The sequence below is a fragment of the Colossoma macropomum genome, unplaced genomic scaffold, assembly GCF_904425465.1.
Source record: "Colossoma macropomum unplaced genomic scaffold, Colossoma_macropomum, whole genome shotgun sequence".
Classification (NCBI taxonomy): Eukaryota; Metazoa; Chordata; class Actinopteri; order Characiformes; family Serrasalmidae; genus Colossoma; species Colossoma macropomum.
In genome coordinates this window covers 33,148,223-33,169,046 of record NW_023494807.1, presented here as the reverse complement: position 1 = coordinate 33,169,046, position 20,824 = coordinate 33,148,223, and the positions used below count along the sequence as shown (strand labels likewise).

General features: G+C 40.9%; 2 protein-coding genes and 2 pseudogenes across 2 annotated transcripts; all 4 read right to left on the bottom strand.

Annotated features, from left to right (window-relative positions):
• Positions 1–289: 289 nt before the first annotated feature.
• Positions 290–3,659, bottom strand: LOC118796914 (annotated as a pseudogene).
• Positions 3,660–5,729: 2,070 nt separating this feature from the next.
• On the bottom strand, positions 5,730–8,466 carry LOC118797348 (alpha-amylase-like). Its single transcript, XM_036556681.1, has 10 exons — positions 8,268–8,466; positions 7,804–7,950; positions 7,503–7,700; positions 7,189–7,419; positions 6,963–7,096; positions 6,748–6,870; positions 6,508–6,607; positions 6,297–6,418; positions 6,063–6,188; positions 5,730–5,972 (listed from the first exon to the last, which is right to left on the bottom strand). The coding sequence occupies exons 1-10, from the start codon at positions 8,439–8,441 to the stop codon at positions 5,783–5,785; spliced, it is 1,545 nt and encodes a 514-aa protein (XP_036412574.1). The 5' UTR covers positions 8,442–8,466; the 3' UTR covers positions 5,730–5,782.
• A 2,969-nt stretch (positions 8,467–11,435) lies between these two features.
• Positions 11,436–15,339, bottom strand: LOC118796913 (annotated as a pseudogene).
• A 2,289-nt stretch (positions 15,340–17,628) lies between these two features.
• Positions 17,629–20,210, bottom strand: LOC118797347 (alpha-amylase-like). The gene is made up of 10 exons (XM_036556680.1): positions 20,037–20,210; positions 19,684–19,830; positions 19,383–19,580; positions 19,069–19,299; positions 18,843–18,976; positions 18,628–18,750; positions 18,388–18,487; positions 18,178–18,299; positions 17,948–18,073; positions 17,629–17,857 (listed from the first exon to the last, which is right to left on the bottom strand). Exons 1-10 carry the CDS (start codon positions 20,208–20,210, stop codon positions 17,668–17,670), a joined length of 1,545 nt encoding a protein of 514 aa, XP_036412573.1. The 3' UTR covers positions 17,629–17,667.
• Positions 20,211–20,824: the final 614 nt, after the last annotated feature.

The window sequence follows — 20,824 nt, the reverse complement described above, 5'->3', positions numbered from 1 at the left end:
TTTAGGATGTGAAGAAAGAGGGAAATACTGGCCATATTTCTCTGGAAAAGGAAAGGATAGACTGATTAAGCTTGCGAGAACATACATTTTGTAGTATGTTCTAAGGGGGGAATGAAGGAATTTATTGTTGTGATACGTTCTGTAGTGTGTGTGAATGTGCTGAAGTTGTATTTTAGGCTGCCTATTTTGTGGCTATCCTTGGTCATGTTTGTCACATCTGTTACTTGTTCTGTATAAGCTGGGTCTAATCTTGGCATCAGTCCAGCTATAAAACTGTGTCAGTCCATGGTCATACGGGCTGGCTGGGTGTCTGGAACCTGTGCGCGCAACGAATAAACTTGTCCAGACAACAGATTCCCCTGGTTTGGAATCAAGAGGGTTTGGATTCTTCAGTGGTAAACAAAAGTTGCAGTGGTTTCCATGTACTTGCATTGGAAAGAACACAAAACTTAAACTAGTATAACAGAAATAACACCATTTGTCGGAAGCAGAGAAGCCACTGCGTGTTACTGCGCCACCATCTTTGCGAATATTTGCGAATTTGTGAATATGTTGCCCTACCATTCATCATTATTGATCACAATGAAACCACAGCTGCCATGGCCGAAAGCAATCTGGTTACTGCCGTTGTCCCACCAGTTGGATAATGGCTCTCTATCGATCACATTTCGTAAAATCACGATGTTTCTGTGGAGGGTAATTGGGAGTTATCTTTCAGAGTTCCCAATGGTAGGGGCAAACTTCTTCAGAATAGTTCAGAACAGAAGGTACTCTGGCAGATCTACCTGATCTGGCACTATCTATGCTTGCAGACCAAACCATCTCCACAGGAGTCTGGATTGATGGATGGATGATTCACCATAGCTGGGTGGTCCCATCCAGTCATTCTGATCCTGAGAAAGCAAGAAAAGCATCAAAAATTAAAAAAAACAAAAAGATGAATAAATAATGAGGAAACATACTTCTGCTCAGCAGGTATGCAAGTACAGGTACCTGTCCATTGACAATGTTGCAGTCCCAACGATAACTGGACATCGCTCTCGTAATTCCATAGGGTTGGCCAACATCAGACCAACAGCCATCTTGCAAAGCCTTGAACAAATGAGATGTTTGCATTGTATCATAAAGTTGTATACCACAAATGCCAGAAAAACAGTTGGTAGTATCACTTTCTTTTGGAATGTTGTGAAAGATCTCTAAAAGCTGGAATCTCAGAATGTCACAATAGATGCACCCCCAGCTCCGTGGCCTCTTTGATTATCGTGGTTGTCAACAAACACCAGGGCCTTACCAGAGGGCATCATACCCCAGCCCTCCCCCAGTTACTGGAAAGACAAAGCTAGCTGGCCAGTTGAACGTAAGAAATATAAGATACGAGGAGACCTGAAGGACAAATACAGCTTATTACTTATTTGAGCAGTCTTAAACCAGGTTTCTCTGTTCCATTTGCGGATAACGGTACCAAGCTTGGCCCCGTACTTGAACTCAGTCACCCTTCCCTGTTCAGTGTATTCAGATGATGTGATGAGCTGAATGACCTGAAATAATTTTCCAGTTAAAGTAATCTTGATATTGAAGAGATTTGGTAGATGAAGGTTCTGGAGCCAGCAGACAACCATTTGGTGTTGACTTCCATAAACCCAGCAATACCCATGTCGGTAAGCTTGTTCATGTACTCAGCCACCTTACCACACACATAGTCCTTCCCCAATACCAGGTCCAGAAGATTTTTCAGATTTCTCAACTGTCATCATTGAAGTTCACGAATTAGTCATAATAGTCAGAACACATGTAGAATACACAGATAGAGTATTGTTATTGCCCTCTGGGTCATAATGTGTTTTTTTGTGTGTCTAATGTGTCCCATATTGCTCTACAGAACTGTGAGAGGGGAGATGCACCACTAGGGGGAGCCGCCTTTACAAAGTACACATCCAGGAGGAGCAGGTGCTGCTTTGCTTCTGATGCGGTTTCTGTTGCGTTGACCAGACTTTGAAAGAGCTTCACCTATAGAGCTGCGTCTGTGAAAGAGTTTAAAATGTTGGTGTTGTTGCTTTGTTGCTTACTTGTGGTTATTTTCTGAAAGATCATGGTGAGTTCTCACTGAAGTATACTGTAAACACTGAGCAAGTGTGGCTGCTCAGTGACATGACTCTTGTTTATATTCTCTTTTATTGGGGAGAAAGGGTTATTTTTGTTTGCCTTTGTTTTTTCACGGTTTGCTTTAGTTAGGAAGTTTGGCTAGTAACTGCATTTGCTTTTTTGTTTGTTAGGTAAGTTAACTTCCCCTTATTCTAAGTTTAGCTTTGTTCTGTTTGTTATTCTCCCCTTTCTTCCTCCACTGTTCCTTTTATTACCCTTATCTAAAGACTTTAATAATAATAATAATAATAATAATAATAATAAAAATAATAATTTTATTTATTTAGCACTTTTCATGCCGGTGGCAGCTCAAAGTGCTTTACAGACAGGTGATAAAACAAAGTTATAGAAAAGATCATTAGTACTTAATTAGAATCAGAAGAAGATGAATAAGATTAAATTACAAGATAAACACCACGAGACATTCAATTTTAGTTAAATGCTAATTTAAAGAGATACGTTTTTAGGTGCTTCTTAAAAGTGAGCACTGAGCTTGACTGTCTAATAAAAGGTCGAATTGAGTTCCACAGTTTAGAAGCATAATAACTGAAAGAGTCTCTCCATGTTTTCTGTATTTTACAGAGGGTATCTGTAGAAGGCCACTATCTGCAGATCTTAGATTGCGTGCCGGAACATTAACAGACAGACCTACTACTTAGGCTTGAAGAAAGTAAAACAAATCTGTCATTACCGCAACGCTAGTTGGGGAACCAGGAGGGCACGGATGTCTTTTCTTTTGTTGAGGCCCATCCTACACCAGCTGGTAACAGTATGAGATAGAATAAGACATGATACCAATCACTTACTTGGTTAATATCATTATAGTTCTCGATGTTTCCACAGCCAGTGTAGCACTTGATCATCATTGAAGTCCCAGGCTGAGTAAGGAACTGAACGGAAGTGCCTTGTGTTGGCATTGAAATATGTGCCACAGCTGGAGTGTTTGCCCTCTCCAGTAATTGCTTTACACATGTGGTTGATCACTGTATCTACACAGATTACAAAATCTACACATTACAAAACAATTTTACAGATCACTCTAGTGTATGTAATTTCCACTACTTCACTTCCTAAACTGGTGGAATTGACTATGACCAGAATATTGGAAATGTTTCCTGAACAAATTGTGTTTTTACCCCAACATTGTTGCATCTGGTGATCATGTCCCTCAGCTCATTCTCATTTCCTGATCAGGAGCACAGACTGTAGTTGATTGGCTGATATCTGTGCCACCAAGGATGCCAAGGGTTGGTGACAAGAATGCTCTCACTCGGAGGGGAGATCTGCAAGATGCAATGACATCATATGACCTCCTGTGCTACATTGATAGATACTGCGTTATTGGGGTGGGCAATGCTTGTCCTTGAGGGCTGGCATCCTGCGTAGTTGATTTTTATGGGGGGCACCAAATATGGGTCTTACGGGGCTTCTAGCAAATCCTTGAGTCTGTTTTCACTTTTGATTCATCAGCATGATACGATACATGTCCTTTTTACCGTTCTGCCATATATCACCATTGCGACACATGCTGTGTCTAAATACTCACATTAAACTTTCTTTCCTATCTTCTTTCATGGGTTTGCCTGATCTGTAGCTCATGGTCTCTCTAAAAATACTGGCAGAGATGATTAGCATGTGGATTTGCATCAGGCAAAATCGGGGAATGTGGATAAAGTTAGGAAAGGAAGTTTCTTTTAGCTAATCGCACCATTGCACCATGGTTATATTCATGACTGGACCAATTTGGAGTGTTTGCCATCCGTGGTACACTGACACAAACATGTCTCTGAGCATATTTATGTGTGTATACAGTAAAACAATCTTCTTAGAGGTGGGTTATGCTATATGCACTTCAACACCAGTGGCTAATGGTTCCAGTCAAAATCATACAGCCAACCATTGTTAACTCACTAGCTAATATTTAAGCAGGGTTGGGCAAAATACTTTGAACACTGAATACATTGTCCTCAATATATCCAGTAATGTTTTTTATTACAATAAAGAAAAAGTAATGTTTTCAGAATATATTTAGAATCATGTTTCCTTCTTAATTCACACTGTTTATACAGTTTTCATCATTTAATTGTCCTGTTAATGTGTTTCATTAAAAATTTGCTTATCATTTAAAGGAAGTTCCAAAAATTCTGTCATGTCTCTTCCCCTCTGGGGAGACTGACTTGGACTCTTCCAGGCTCTGCCCACTCTCCTCCTCTCCCACACACCCGCAACTGGTGTTGATTTTCAGTAAGACTGCTACATATACCCTTTTGTTTCCACTATGTGTTAACAAAGTCTCTGTGCTTGTCACTTGAGTTCTGAACCTGTTTACTGTGTTTAGTTTTCACTGGTTTTGACCTCTGCTAGTCTCATTGTTATTTCTGAGTATGATCTGCATCTTTTCCCACCTGCCTAAATGTTGACCCCTGCTTGCTATGACAATGCAGGAGATGCATTCTGTGTCCTAGAGATGAACGTAATTTGGTGGAAAAATACAAATCAATCCAAAAACAACAGAAAACAACCGTGTGAAGATGCTGGAGAAAACAGGTACAAAAGTATTTATATCAACAGTAAAACGTGCCCTATATTGACATGACCTGAAAGGTTGCTCAGCAAGGAAGAAGCCACTGTTGTGTTGTGGGGGTGCTTTACTGCAGAAGGGACTGGAGCCAGGAAGTTAAGGCTTGGGTGCAAATGAATCCTCCAAATGGACAATGACCCCAAGCATACATCAAACTTGTGGCAAAATGGCTTAAGGACAGCCAAGTAAAGATAAAGGAGTGGCCACTCTCGGTTATCTTTACCCTCGTGAGGGAGGTCATTTTTGAAAAAGAGGTGCAGCTGTGGGTCTCTTCTCCATCTTTACTCCAAATGGACTAAGCCCATTGAAGCACTCCATCAGTGAGTAGTGAAATGATGAGGGCTATAGGAGAGAAGACTGAACAGGCCAGCAGGTAAACAAAATACAAGGAGCATTGTAGTAAAAAGCCGTACTTAAATGATCTTAAGTCATTATTTTAGGTTCTAAAACAGCCACTGATTTGACCTACTGCATGGTTATTAGATTGTCACTCCTGCATAGGATTGGACTCTTGTTAGGTATCAAGAGAATGTGTTTTCCTTTATAGTAGAACAAAAGTATACATTCTGACTCTCCGCATGCATTTTGCTTTTAAATTGCACAAATCATTCTAGTACCAGAAATTGTGTGGCTCTGAAAGTGTTTTTGCAAACTTTTAGTGACAGAAAAGCAGAAGAAATAGTACTTGTAAAGTTGCCCTCAGCCAGTAAGAAGCATGTAAGCATTGTTGCTACTTTTATCCACTGTGGAAAGATTTAGAAAGTTTACCTTTTGTTGATGCGTTACTTATAGTGATTGCTAGAAAACATGATCTTGTTTTCTTCCTTTTCAACCATTTAACTCACAAGTGCATATATACCACATGCTAAAGATTTTAAACGCCATGAATTTAACAGACGTTTGTAATGTTTGGGGGCTTGTCTGGTATCTGTAACATTCAGACAGTCTAAGGAAATTGATGACGACCAACACAGAGGACAGAAAAATGGGCACACACAAACAAAAAAGTCTAAAGTGTCTTGATTTTATTTGCAATTCATTTATTCTTAATATATTAATTTACAGTTTAGAGTCAATATGGATAGCGATAAATGGATCTTCTTCCGAGTTGCTGATGTTGAAATAGGCACGTCCGTCTCCTCCGACCTGCACCTGCTTTCCAGTACAACTGCTTCCCTGCTTGTCGCCAGAGATCACGTCACAGTAGGTTCCTGAAGGCAAACCAGTGTCCAGAGTTGCATCCAGGGTCCTGAAATTAACCAGAAATGTGTTGTAATTTGCACAAAACAATCACTTAATTCAGGTTTTTCAGATTTTATTTGTGAATGTGTTGCCTCACCAGTCATCATTATTGATAACGATGAAACCACGGCTGCCACGGCCGAAAGCAACCTGGTTACTGCCGTTGTCCCACCAGTTGGATAAAGTCTCTCCATTGACCACATTTCGGAAAATCACCATGTTTCTGTGGAAAATGTGTATTTGGGAGTTATGTTTAGACGTTGGTGGGTAAATATTCCCACCAACTTGTGGGTAAATATTCTTTAGAACAGTTTAGAACAGAAGCACTCACCTGATCTGGCGCCACCTATGCTCACAGACCCAGCCATCTCCACATGTAGTGTCTGCATTGATGGTCACAGGCTTGGTTGTGCCATCACCATAACTGGGTGGTCCCATCCAGTCATTCTGATCCTAGGAAAGAAATAGAAAAAAAATAATTTCAGAAAATAATAATATTAGATGAGGAAAAATGATTTTGCTCATTCTGCCAGTTCAGGTACCTCTCCATTGACAATGTTGCGGTCCCAACGGAAACTGGACATCACTCTGGTAAGTCCGTAGGGATGGGCCAACATCAGACCAACAGCCATCTTATAAAGCCTTGAAAGAAGGAGATTTTTACATCGTACAAAATATTGTAAATTGCCATGCAAAAATATAATACAATTAATCCAGCAAAAAGACAGTTGCTAGGATCACTAACAATTTGATGTAAAGGTTGTTCTGAAGATCTCTAATACCTGGAATCCCAGAATGTGACAATGGATGCACCTCCAGCTCCGTGGCCTCTCTGGTTATCGTGGTTGTCAACAAATGCCAGGGCCGTACCAGAGGCCATCATACCCCAGCCTTCACCCCAGTTACTGGAAGGACGAAGATAGCTGGTTAGATGAACTTACCAAAGATACAAAGAAAAATAGCAAGTTGGCAATAAATAGCTATTGCTATTACTTACACCAGGTAGCACAGCTTTTCTCCATTCCATTTGCGGATAACGGTACCCAGCTTGGCACCATACTTGAACTCAGTCACCCTTCCCATTCCAGTATATTCAGATGATGTGATGGGCTCACCACCGAGATCAATGACCTAAGAAAATTGTTAGTTTTTAATGCAATCTTGATATTAACTAGGTTTTAGGGAACTTGTGCAGAAGTAAACAAAATATTCCATAATAAAACCTCTTGGACGATGAGGGGTCTGGCGCCAGAAGAGAACCATTTGGTGTTGAGATTATTCAGTTGTCCATAAACAACGCTAAGGTCACCAGGCCACATGTGCTTGCAGGCGTCCACTCTGAACCCAGCAACACCCATGTCGATAAGCTTGTTCATGTAATCAGCCACTATACCGCGCACATAGTCCTTCTCCAAGGCCAGGTCCAGAAGACCAACCAGACGACAGTTTCTCACCTGTCATCATTAAAACAGTTTACGAATTAGGCAAAACAGAAAATGCAGAAAACATGTTAAAAACATGCGACTTTTTTCCTTACTTGGTTAATATCGTTATAGTTCTCGATGTTTCCACTGCTGGTGTAGCATTTTCCATCATTGAAGTCCCAGGCTGAGTAAGGAACTGAAGGGAAGTCTTTTGTGTTGGCATTGAAATATGTGCCACAGCTGGAGTGTTTACCCTCTCCACCACCAGCTCCACACATGTGGTTGATCACAGCGTCCACATAGATGTTCACCTACACGATCAATGATCCAAAATAATTTTACTCAGATTTCAATAACTTTGATGCCTAAATTGGTGAATCATTGACTGGGAAAACATCAACATCCAGTTTTTACCCCAACATTGTTGCATCTGGTGATCATGTCCCTCAGCTCATCCTCATTTCCTGATCTGGAGCACAGATTGTAGCTGATTGGCTGATATCTCTGCCACCAAGGATGCCAAGGGTTGGTGACAACAATGCTCTCACTCGGAGGGGAGATCTGCAAGATGAAATGACATCATATGACCTACTGAACAGTGTTGCGTATGACCTACTCTTCACAATGATACTTGCTCCAGCACAAGAGTGTGAGATGTATCACACAGTTTGGTGATGTTCCTGATCATCTACTTCTGATTCATCTCATTAATTAATTGGGGTTTAGGTTTAAGAGGTTTGGCAGAGAAATCATCAAACTGTGCTGGTCTCTTGCCCTTCCAGACTAGAGTTGGCCAGCCTCTGCAACATCGCAATATATTTTGTCACCTAACCAAACAGAGAACAAGCAACATTTGCTTTTCTATTTTTTAAATGTACCTGAACTCCACCGTAGCCATTGGGTGCCAGATATCTCTCACACTCTTCTGCAATATCAGCCCAGCGCCATTCAAACAGGTGGACCATGGAAGTTCTTCCATATTTCATATGAGGGTCGAACTGAGCAAAGCTCAGCCCAAGCAGCGTAGCCAACATGAGAAGCTTCATCTTCATCTGGTTGAGAAGTAAATCACTCGAACCCTCAGCCCCAGTATATATACACACTGTGTTATTGTCACAGTGCCCACCCAGGATGTCCCCTGATAGAGAAGTTAATGTGTTATGACCAAGTAAAACCTGCTTATCAACATGTCTTTCTCACATAAAAATACCTTCAAAAATATTCAACAGGAAATGCGTTCGGTTCTGTAAACTGTACATTTCTTTAATTAGCAAACAGTGAAAGGCTGTTATTCCATTGCGTTTCACAGCAAGACGCAATGCGTAATATAATGCATTTAAGTTTATGACCTTATTTGAACTTGTGAAATAAAATCAAACATGAACACATGAATCTGACCAGTCTCATATTTCAGAGTGCTTTATTAATGTACTTTTGCAGAAATCAATATGGAAGATGCACATGTGAATGCCAGGCACAAAAATGTAACTCACTGGAAATATCATTCTTATTTTCTTTTGAGGTGTTGAGTTTCTTTACTATCCTGGTCCCAGACTAGGAACCCTATCCCTGCCTGTAGAGTTTTCAAATATTTTTGCCCTAAACATCCATTTATGTGCAGTTTAAGTGCTATTAAAGGACCAAGCTTAAGAAACACTTTTTAACTATATGTTTGCTTTAAAGTGTTTGTGTTGAAATATAAGTTCAGTGCAGCATTTACAATTAAAGCCCTAATCATGTACTAAATGAAATTCTATATTACTATGACTAATCTATTTTACAAACATTATCATAGCTTTCAGAAAGGGTTGTCACAAGACTGGACAGGAAAAAAGGGTATCAAAGTCACTTTGCCTAATCAGTGTCATGTGACACTGAGTGAGTTAATTTTGGCCGATTATTTTGGTCAGCCTTTGGCAGATTGTTTTGGCCAGCAATTTCGGATCAACTTTGATGGACACGCACTGGAGTCATGAGCAGTCGCTGATGATAAGTCAACTGCTTTTTTCCCAAAACACAGGATATTTACCTGACATAATATTATCGCTTGCATTTACTCCTGACTTCCTCCAAACAAGGTCACACTGATATTGTAGACCAGCAGCTGAATCACAACATTTTACCATTGAACTCACCATTTCAAAGTAGGAAAAAAGGAATAAATAGACAGTGTGCTAAAACATAAAGGAAAGGATGAGCTGAATCAACAGTACAACCTGAATCAAGCTGAATCAATTTACTACCCTAAAACTTTTAAATTTGGTTTAGTTGGATTCAGAATGCAATGGCCGAGGTACACCAAAGAATTCTCATAGGTGTTCTTTGCATTGTTTAATTGGTCAGGAATTTTGCCATTCAGTTACATAAGATCATAAGATCTAGATTTATCTCTTACTGATATTGATAAAATGTATTATTGCAACAATGTCTTATTATGTTGCATGGGATGCGTAATGTCTACATGTATAGAAAGTTATGACAAAATAATGTAATTAAAATAAACCTTGCTTGAATGCTACTTCTTTATCATGGATTGGTTTTGTTATCTGTCATTTTGACTTCAAACAGTCAGGTAACTGAAGACTAATCCTACCTATCAAAAATACTTTTCACATTCCACCTGACAAAATCCAACGCTTTGCTGGTGCTCATCTGCCATTATTAGCACCAGCTTGTGCTACAAGTACAATGCGAGCCTCCATCAAGAGTAAAATTTTAAACGTACAGATTTTGTGAACAGTAGAGCGCTGATATGCACTGAGGAAACCCTTCATTCTTCATTCAGTCCACATCGGAGACTCATGTGAAACGGCGTGCAGAGAGTTTACAGCTGCTGAAGCTGCTGCAGAGGTTTTGGAAAGTAGTGATGAAGATAATGAAGCTTTTTGATTGGAAACATATGAGTATCATGTTGTATGAAGAGCCTTTAAAGGACAATTTAAGAAGATAAGAACAGGTTGGGAGAGAATGACCTCAGAACCAAGAGGGTTAAGCTCTACTGCTGCATCATTGCAAGCGGCAGTTTAAAGCACACCTGTGGTTTAAACTAAACCCAACTACTGGCATTTAAAAATCATACATCTCCCACTAGATGGTGCTGTACATCAGGCTTAGCTGAGGTTTATCTTAAACCTGCTAAAGACACATGTTTCCTGAGATTTTTTGCAAGATTATTGTAATATAAGTGAATCTTCAGCACAGATTTTTAATATGTTAGAGTTAGGTTAGGAATGTGTTGTGTATGGTTCTATATACACCTGCAGTGACAGAAACCACCTGGTGACACGTGGGTTAGAATTTTTAGCCTTACTCAGCCATTGCAAAGGTGCATGATCCATGATTAAAGTGAAGGGCCTAGCGTTTGGGTAATACCGTAGCTTATCAACAGCCCACTTAATGGCCAGGGCTTCACGTTCCAGAGCAGCATTGCATTGTTCTGTAGGGGTAAGCTTTTGGCTGATATACAACACCGAAGTCCTGGGTCAGTACCGCTCCGAGACCCCATTCTGACACATTGTTCTGGACCGTGAAGTGTCGGTCAAAATCGTGATTACCCAGAATGGGTTTAGTGGTCAGTGGGCGTTTCAATTGGGTAAAGGTCATTTCAGCCATGGTTCACTGAGTCAGGTTAGCCCTTCTTAGTAAGATCTGAAAGAATGGCTGCTACAGAGGAGAAGTTAGGGACAAACCGCCAGTAATATCCTACCATACCCAAAAATGCATGTACCTCTGTTTTGGTCCTGGGTCGGGGGCAATTGATAATCCCCGCCGCTTTTTTTTCTTGAGACTGTAGTACACCCCTACCAATTCTGTACCCCAGGTAGTGTCCCTCTGAGAGTTCGAAATGATACTTCTTGGGGTTGGCTGTGAGTCCTGCCTCAGAAGTCAGGGACACCTGCTAGAAGCCATTGGTGAGGTCCACAACGGAGATGAAACAGGCCTTACCTAGCGGATCGATCAGGTAATCCACTCAGGGCAGAGGGTAGGAGTGGAATTGTGAAACTTCATTGAGTTTCCAAAAATCGTTGCAGAATCTCCAGGTCCCGTCAGGCTTGGGTACCATGCCAATTGGGCTGGACCATGGGCTGAGAAGGTTCGATGATACCGGCGGCCAGCATCCTTATAATCTCCTCTTCAATGGCAGTGCAGCAGGCTTCGGGTCCCCGGTAGCGCCGTTGCCTTATCACAACCCCAGGGGGGTCTGGATGTTGTGTTGGATGATGTGGGTGTGGCTGGGGACATCAGAGAACACATCCTGGAACTGTTCTGCTAATTCAACTAGTTTTTGTCATTGAGAAGGGGTGAGGTCCTCACCATACTGCAACAGGGAGCATGCAGAGGATTCTGGAGAGGAAGCAAAAGCTGAGAGCAGAGGGATGGGTTCAATCCATTTCTCCCAAGGAGATTAACGTGGTATATTTGTTCATTTTTTTTTCTTACCCGGCTGCTCTAGACGATAGTTAACTGGGCCCAATTTCTCCTTTACCGTAAAGGGCCCTTGCCAAGTATATATATATATATACCGTGAAATGTAAATTTTGGCTGATGAATTTGAATACTTTTAAATAGTAAAATATGTCTTTTTTATGAAGTGCTTTGTTTTATTTGGGCTTAAAATCACGTAATTTGATAGCAGCAGAAGTTTAGTGATGGATCAGGTCATCTTGTGCTTGTTTTGACAGAGCAATCAGGTTTAATTTTAAGCACAGCTGCATGTTAAACCACAGAGCAATAGCCCCGGTTGTTTTATAATTTCTCCTGTGTTGTTTTGTTGGTTGATGGACTGTTTTGTTTCACATAACTCACATGGCTGCATACATGCTACATATCCCATAGCTTTAACACAGGGTCGGAATATTCTGGGGGCCGGTCCGGGATCTTTGACATTCCCACAGTGGATGGAAACTGTTGAGAGCTAAGAATGGGAGATAAGTGGGCAAAAATGTCCTATCCCAACCCTCCAACACACACGATGTGGCAAATGTCTGCAAAAGATTCTATATGCAATTCATTTATTCTTAATTATATATTCATTTACAGTTTTGAGTCAGCATGAATAGCGATAAACAGATCTTCTTCCGAGTTGCTGGTGTTGAAATAGGCATGTCCATCTCCTCCAACCTGCACCTGCTTTCCAGTGCATCCACTTCCCTCCTTCTGGCCAGAAATCACATCACATCACATCACATCACATCACAGTAGGTTCCTCCAGGCAAACCGGTGTTGAGAGTTGCATCCATCATCCTGAAATTAACCAGAAACAGTCATCTTTATTGATCACAATGAAACCACAGCTGACACGGCCGAAAGCAATCTGGTTACTGCCATTGTCCCACGTTGGATAATGGCTCTCTATCGAACACATTACGTAAAATCACCATGTTTCTGTAGAGTGTAATTGGGAGTTATCTTTTGGAGTTCCCAGTGGTAGGGGCAAACATCTTCAGAATAGTTCAGAACAGAAGGTACTCACCTGATCTGGTACCATCTATGCTCACAGACCCAGCCATCTCCACAGGTAGAGTCTGGATTGATGGGCACAGGCTTGGTTGTGCCATCACCATAGCTGGGTGGTCCCAGCCAGTCATTCTGATCCTGAGAAAGCAAGAAAAGCATCAAAAATGTTAAAAAACAAAACATTGAATGAATAACGAGGAAAAATACTTCTGCTCAGCAGGTGTGCAAGTACAGGTACCTGTCCATTGACAATGTTGCGGTCCCAATGGTAACTGGACATTGCTCTCGTAATTCCGTAGGGTTGGACCAACATCAGACCGACAGCCATCTTATAAAGCTTTGAACAAAGCAGATGTTTGCATTGTATCAGAAAGTTGTATACCACAAATGCCAGAAAAACAGTTGGTAGTATCACTTTCTTTTGGAAATGTTATGAAAGATCTCTAATCCCTGGAAACCCAGAATGTCACAATAGATGCACCCCCAGCTCCATGGCCTCTTTGATTATCGTGGTTTTCAACAAACACCAGGGCCTTACCAGAGGGCATCATACCCCAGCCCTCCCCCAGTTACTGGAAAGACAAAGCTAGCTGGTCAATTGAACGTAATAAATATAAGATGCAAGGAGACCTGAAGGACAAATACAGCTTATTACTTATTTGAGCAGTCTTAAACCAGGTAGTGCAGCTTTTCTACATTCCATTTGCGGATAACGGTACCCAGTTTGGCACTGTACTTGAGCTCAGTCACCCTTTCCTGTCCAGTGTATTCAGATGACGTGATGGCTCACCACCGAGATCAATGACCTGAAATAATTTTCCAGTTAAAGTAATCTTGATATTGAAGAGATTTGGTAGATGAAGGGTCTGGAGCCAGCAGACAACCATTTGGTGTTGACTTCCATAAACCCAGCAACACCCATGTCGATAAGCTTGTTCATGTACTCGGCCACCTTACCGCACACATAGTCCTTCCCCAATACCAGGTCCAGAAGATTTTTCAGATGACAGTTTCTCACCTGACATCATTGAAGTTCACAATTAGTCATAAAATAATAGTCAGAACACATTGTTGAATACACAGATACAGTATTGTTATTGTTCTCTGGGTCTAATGTGTCCCATATTGCTTTACAGAACTGTGAGAGGGAAGATGCACCACTAGGGGGAGCCGCCTTTACAAAGTACACATCCAGGAGGAGCAGGTGCTGCTTTGCTTCTGACGTGGCTTCTGTTGCGTTGACCGGACTTGGAAAGAGCTTCACCTATAGAGCTGCGTCTGTGGAAGAGTTTAAATGTTGGTGTTGTTGCTTTGTTGCTTACTTGTGGTTATTTTCTGAAAGATCATGGTGAGTTCTCACTGAAGTATACTGTAAACACTGAGCAAGTGTGGCTGCTCAGTGACATAACTCTTGTTTATAATCACTTTCACTGGGGAGAAAGGGTTATTTTTGTTTGCCTTTGTTTTTTCCTGATTTGTTTTAGTTAGGAAGTTAGGCTAGTAACTGCATTTGCTTTTATTTTGTTTGTTAGGTAAGTTAACTTCCCCTTATTCTAAGTTTAGCTTTGATCTGTTTGTTATTTTCCTCTTTCCTCCTCCACTGTTCCTTTTATTACCTTTATCTACTTCACTTCACTACTTAGGCTTGAAGAAAGTAAACAAATCTGTTATTACCACAACACTGGTTGGGGAACCAGGAGGGCACGGATGTTTTTTTCTTTTGTTGAGGCCCATCCTACACCAGCTGGTAACAGTATGAGATAGAATAAGACATGATAACAATCACTTACTTGGTTAATATCATTATAGTTCTCGATGTTTCCACAGCCAGTGTAGCACTTGATCATCATTGAAGTCCCAGGCTGAGTAAGGAACTGAAGGGCATTGTTGGCATTGAAATATGTGCCACAGCTGGAGTGTTTGCCCTCTCCAGCAAATGCTTTACACATGTGGTTGATCACTGTATCTACACAGATTACAAAATCTACACATTACAAAACAATTTTACAGATCACTCTAGTGTATGTAATTTCCACTACTTCACTTCCTAAACTGGTGGAATTGACTATGACCAGAATATTGGAAATGTTTCCTGAACAAATTGTGTTTTTACCCCAACATTGTTGCACCTGGTGATCATGTCCCTCAGCTCATTCTCATTTCCTGATCAGGAGCGCAGATTGTAGTTGATTGGCTGATATCTCTGTCACCAAGGATGCCAAGGGTTAGTGACAAGAATGTTCTCACTCGGAGGGGAGATCTGCAAGATGCAATGACATCATATGACCTCCTGTGCTACATTGATAGATACTGCGTTACTGGGGTGGGCAATGCTTGTCCTTGAGGGCTGGCATCCTGCGTAGTTGATTTTTATGGGGGGCACCAAATATGGGCTTATGGGGCTTCTAGCAAATCCTTGAGTCTGTTTTCACTTTTGATTCATCAGCATGATATGATACACGTCCTTTTTACCGTTCTGCCATATATCACCATTGCGACACATGCTGTGTCTAAATACTCACATTAAACTTTTTTTCCTATCTTCTTTCATGGGTTTGCCTGATCTGTAGCTCATGGTCTCTCTAAAAAATACTGGCAGAGATGATTAGCATGTGGATTTGCATCAGGCAAAATCGGGGAATGTGGATAAAGTTAGGAAAGGAAGTTTCTTTTAGCTAATCGCACCATTGCACCATGGTTATATTCATGACTCGACCAATTTGGAGTGTTTGCCATCTGTGGTACACTGACACAAACATGTCTCTGAGCATATTTATGTGTGTATACAGTAAAACAATCTTCTTAGAGGTGGGTTATGCTGTATGCAGTTCAACACCAGTGGCTAATGGTTCCAGTCAAAATCATACAGCCAACCATTGTTAACTCACTAGCTAATATTTAAGCAGGGTTGGGCAAAATACTTTGAACACTGAATACATTGTCCTCAATATATCCAGTAATGTTTTCCATTACAATAAAGAAAAAGTAATGTTTTCAGAATATATTTAGAATCATGTTTCCTTCTTAATTCACACTGTTTTATACAGTTTTTATCATTTAATTGTCCTGTTAATGTGTTTCATTAAAAATTTGCTTATTATTTAAAGGAAGTTCCAAAAATTCTGTCATGTCTCTTCCCCTCTGGGGAGACTGATTGGACTCTTCCAGGCTCTGCCCACTCTCCTCCTCTCCCACACACCCGCAACTGGTGTTGATTTTCAGTAAGACTGCTACATATACCCTTTTGTTTCCACTATGTGTTAACAAAGTCTCTGTGTTTGTGACTTGAGTTCTGAACCTGTTTACTGTGTTTAGTTTTCACTGGTTTTGACTTCTGCTAGTCTCATTGTTATTTCTGAGTATGGATCTGCATCTTTTCCCACCTGCCTAAATGTCGACCCCTGCTTGCTATGACAATGTAGGAGATGCATTCTGTGTCCTAGAGATGAACGTAATTTGGTGGAAAAATACAAATCAATCCAAAAACAACAGTAAACAACCGTGTGAAGATGCTGGAGGAAACAGGTACAAAAGTATTTATATCAACAGTAAAACGTGCCCTATATTGACAAGACCTGAAAGGCTGCTCAGCAAGGAAGAAACCACTGTTGTGTTGTGGGGGTGCTTTACTGCAGGAGGGACTGGTGCACTTCACAAAACAGATGGCATAATGAGGAAGGAAAATTATGTAGAGGCAACATCTCAAGATATCAGCCAGGAAGTTAAGGCTTGGTTGCAAATGAGGCCTCCAAATGGACAATGACCCCAAGCATACATCAAACTTGTGGCAAAATGGCTTAAGGACAGCCAAGTAAAGATAAAGGAGTGGCCACTCTCGGTTATCTTACCCTCGTGAGGGAGGTCAGTTTTGAAAAAGAAGCGCAGCTGTGGGTCTCTTCTCCATCTTTACTCCAAATGGACTTAGCCCATTGAAGCACTCCATCAGTGAGTAGTGAATTGATGAGGGCTATAGGAGAGAAGACTGAACAGGCCAGCAGGTAAACAAAATACAAGGAGCATTGTAGTAAAAAGCCGTACTTAAATGATCTTAAGTCATTATTTTAGGTTCTAAAACAGCCACTGATTTGACCTACTGCATGGTTATTAGATTGTCACTCCTGCATAGGATTGGACTCTTGTTAGGTATCAAGAGAATGTGTTTTCCTTTATAGTAGAACAAAGGTATACATTCTGACTCTCCGCATGCATTTTGCTTTTAAATTGCACAAATCATTCTAGTACCAGAAATTGTGTGGCTCTGAAAGTGTTTTTGCAACCTTTTGTTGAATAGACACTCAAGGCCATGTTTTTGTTTGTGTCTCTACAGGTGCAGCTGATGCCTGTTATTAGAGCACTACATGTATTAACAGTGAACTATTTAAGCTCAGTGTGATGGCTAGAGGGGGACAGAGTCTATCCTTTTCGATAGAAGAGAGTAAAAGAAATGTTTACTTGTATTGTTCTTGTAAAGTTGCCCTCAGCCAGTAAGAAGCATGTAAGCATTGTTGCTACTTTTATCCACTGTGGAAAGATTTAGAAAGTTTACCTTTTGTTGATGCGTTACTTATAGTGATTGCTAGAAAACATGATCTTGTTTTCTTTCTTATCAACCATTTAACTCACAAGTGCATATATACCACATGCTAAAGATTTTAAACGCCATGAATTTAACAGACGTTTGTAATGTTTGGGGGCTTGTCTGGTATCTGTAACATTCAGACAGTCTAAGGAAATTGATGATGACCAACACAGAGGACAGAAAAATGGGCACACAAACAAAAATTTTATTTGCAATTCTTTTATTTTTACTAATAAATTAATTTACAGTTTAGAGTCAGCATGGATAGCGATAAATGGATCTTCTTCCGAGTTGCTGATGTTGAAATAGGCACGTCCGTCTCCTCCAACCTGCACCTGCTTTCCAGTACAACTGCTTCCCTGCTTGTCGCCAGAGATCACGTCACAGTAGGTTCCTGAAGGCAAACCAGTGTCCAGAGTTGCATCCAGGGTCCTGAAATTAACCAGAAATGTGTTGTAATTTGCACAAAACAATCACTTAATTCAGGTTTTTCAGATTTTATTTGTGAATGTGTTGCCTTACCAGTCATCATTATTGATAACGATGAAACCACGGCTGCCACGGCCAAAAGCAACCTGGTTACTGCCGTTGTCCCACCAGTTGGATAAAGTCTCTCCATTGACCACATTTCGGAAAATCACCATGTTTCTGTGGAAAATGTGTATTTGGGAGATATGTTTATGTTTAGGTAAATATTCCCACCAACTTGTGGGTAAATATTCTTTAGAACAGTTTAGAACAGAAGCACTCACCTGATCTGGCGCCACCTATGCTCACAGACCCAGCCATCTCCACATGTAGTGTCTGCATTGATGGTCACAGGCTTGGTTGTGCCATCACCATAACTGGGTGGTCCCATCCAGTCATTCTGATCCTAGGAAAGAAATAGAAAAAAATAATTTCAGAAAATAATAATATTAGATGAGGAAAAATGATTTTGCTCATTCTGCCAGTTCAGGTACCTCTCCATTGACAATGTTGCGGTCCCAACGGAAACTGGACATCACTCTGGTAAGTCCGTAGGGATGGGCCAACATCAGACCAACAGCCATCTTATAAAGCCTTGAAAGAAGGAGATTTTTACATTGTACAAAATATTGTAAATTGCCATGCAAAAATATAATACAATTAATCCAGCAAAAAGACAGTTGCTAGGATCACTAACAATTTGATGTAAAGGTTGTTCTGAAGATCTCTAATACCTGGAATCCCAGAATGTGACAATGGATGCACCTCCAGCTCCGTGGCCTCTCTGGTTATCGTGGTTGTCAACAAATGCCAGGGCCGTACCAGAGGCCATCATACCCCAGCCTTCACCCCAGTTACTGGAAGGAAGAAGATAGCTGGTTAGATGAACTTACCAAAGATACAAAAAAAAATAGCAAGTTGGCAATAAATAGCTATTGCTATTACTTACACCAGGTAGCACAGCTTTTCTCCGTTCCATTTGCGGATAACGGTACCCAGCTTGGCACCATACTTGAACTCAGTCACCCTTCCCATTCCAGTATATTCAGATGATGTGATGGGCTCACCACCGAGATCAATGACCTAAGAAAATTGTTAGTTTTTAATGCAATCTTGATATTAACTAGGTTTTAGGGAACTTGTGCAGAAGTAAACAAAATATTCCATAATAAAACCTCTTGGACGATGAGGGGTCTGGCGCCAGAAGAGAACCATTTGGTGTTGAGATTATTCAGTTGTCCATAAACTACGCTAAGATCACCAGGCCACATGTGCTTGCAGGCGTCCACTCTGAACCCAGCAACACCCATGTCGATAAGCTTGTTCATGTAATCAGCCACTATACCGCGCACATAGTCCTTCTCCAAGGCCAGGTCCAGAAGACCAACCAGACGACAGTTTCTCACCTGTCATCATTAAAACAGTTCACGAATTAGGCAAAACAGAAAATGCAGAAAACATGTTAAAAACATGCAACATTTTTCCTTACTTGGTTAATATCGTTATAGTTCTCGATGTTTCCACTGCTGGTGTAGCATTTTCCATCATTGAAGTCCCAGGCTGAGTAAGGAACTGAAGGGAAGTCTTTTGTGTTGGCATTGAAATATGTGCCACAGCTGGAGTGTTTACCCTCTCCACCACCAGCTCCACACATGTGGTTGATCACAGCGTCCACATAGATGTTCACCTATACAATCAATGATCCAAAAGAATTTTACTCTAATTTCAATAACTTTGATGCCTAAATTGGTGAATCATTGACTGGGAAAACAACAACATCCAGATTTTACCCCAACATTGTTGCATCTGGTGATCATGTCCCTCAGCTCATCCTCATTTCCTGATCTGGAGCACAGATTGTAGCTGATTGGCTGATATCTCTGCCACCAAGGATGCCAAGGGTTGGTGACAACAATGCTCTCACTCGGAGGGGAGATCTGCAAGATGAAATGACATCATATGACCTACTGAACAGTGTTGCATAATGACCTACCCTTCATCTTTGGCAGAGAAATGATCAAACTGTGCTGGTCTCTTGCCCTTCCAGACTAGATTTGGCCAGCCTCTGCAACATCGCAATATATTTTGTCACCTAACCAAACAGAGAACAAGCAACATTTGCTTTTCTATTTTTTAAATGTACCTGAACTCCACCGTAGCCATTGGGTGCCAGATATCTCTCACACTCTTCTGCAATATCAGCCCAGCGCCATTCAAACAGGTGGACCATGGAAGTTCTTCCATATTTCATATGAGGGTCGAACTGAGCAAAGCTCAGCCCAAGCAGCGCAGCCAGAATGAGAAGCTTCATCTTCATCTGGTTGAGAAGTAAATCACTCGAACCCTTAGCCCCAATATATATACACACTGTGTTATTGTCACCGTGCCCATCCCAGGATGTCTCCCTGATAGAGAAGTTAATGTGTTATGACCAAGTAAAACACCTGCTTATCAACATGTCTTTCTCACATAAAAATACCTACAAAAATATTCAACAGAAAATGCGTTTCGGTTCTGTTTAATTATCAAACATTGAAAGGTTTAATTTCCCCTCACATAGTTATTTTAAGCTTATGGTCATCATGGTTTTTTTACTGAGATGTACATTTCCTTCCACCAAATTCAAACCATACAAATACACATTCATCACTATAGTTTTACTTAATTACGCACCTGTCTATTTTTTGTTTATTCTCAGAGCTGTTCCAGCCATCTAACTTGCAACCACCTATAACTCCCAGTTTGCAAAAAACTTTGAATAAACCATTCTCGCATTAAGCTTAATTAGCATTAAAGTAGCATTAACAGCTTCCAGTCGTACTGTAAACGATCGCTCATACTGCGTGGAACCATTGCTACATTCCTAAATGCAGCAATAAACAGTCTTACATAAACATCCACTCGATCAAAACCTCTCATCTTCACTCATCA

What these genes read in the sequence shown, in the direction of transcription:
- LOC118797348 (XM_036556681.1), bottom strand. Translation starts at nt 8,441, where the DNA reads ATGAAGATGAAGCTTCTCATGTTGGCTACGCTGCTTGGGCTGAGCTTT. An exon ending in ATGGCTACGGTGGAGTTCAG is followed by an intron (nt 7,951 to 8,267) that starts GTACATTTAAAA and finishes TTCATCTTGCAG; the next exon opens with ATCTCCCCTCCGAGTGAGAG. An exon ending in GTTATCAATAATGATGACTG is followed by an intron (nt 5,973 to 6,062) that starts GTGAGGCAACAC and finishes GGTTAATTTCAG; the next exon opens with GACCCTGGATGCAACTCTGG.
- LOC118797347 (XM_036556680.1), bottom strand. Translation starts at nt 20,210, where the DNA reads ATGAAGATGAAGCTTCTCATTCTGGCTGCGCTGCTTGGGCTGAGCTTT. An exon ending in GCAACATTGTCAATGGAGAG is followed by an intron (nt 18,300 to 18,387) that starts GTACCTGAACTG and finishes TTTCTTTCCTAG; the next exon opens with GATCAGAATGACTGGATGGG. An exon ending in GTTATCAATAATGATGACTG is followed by an intron (nt 17,858 to 17,947) that starts GTAAGGCAACAC and finishes GGTTAATTTCAG; the next exon opens with GACCCTGGATGCAACTCTGG.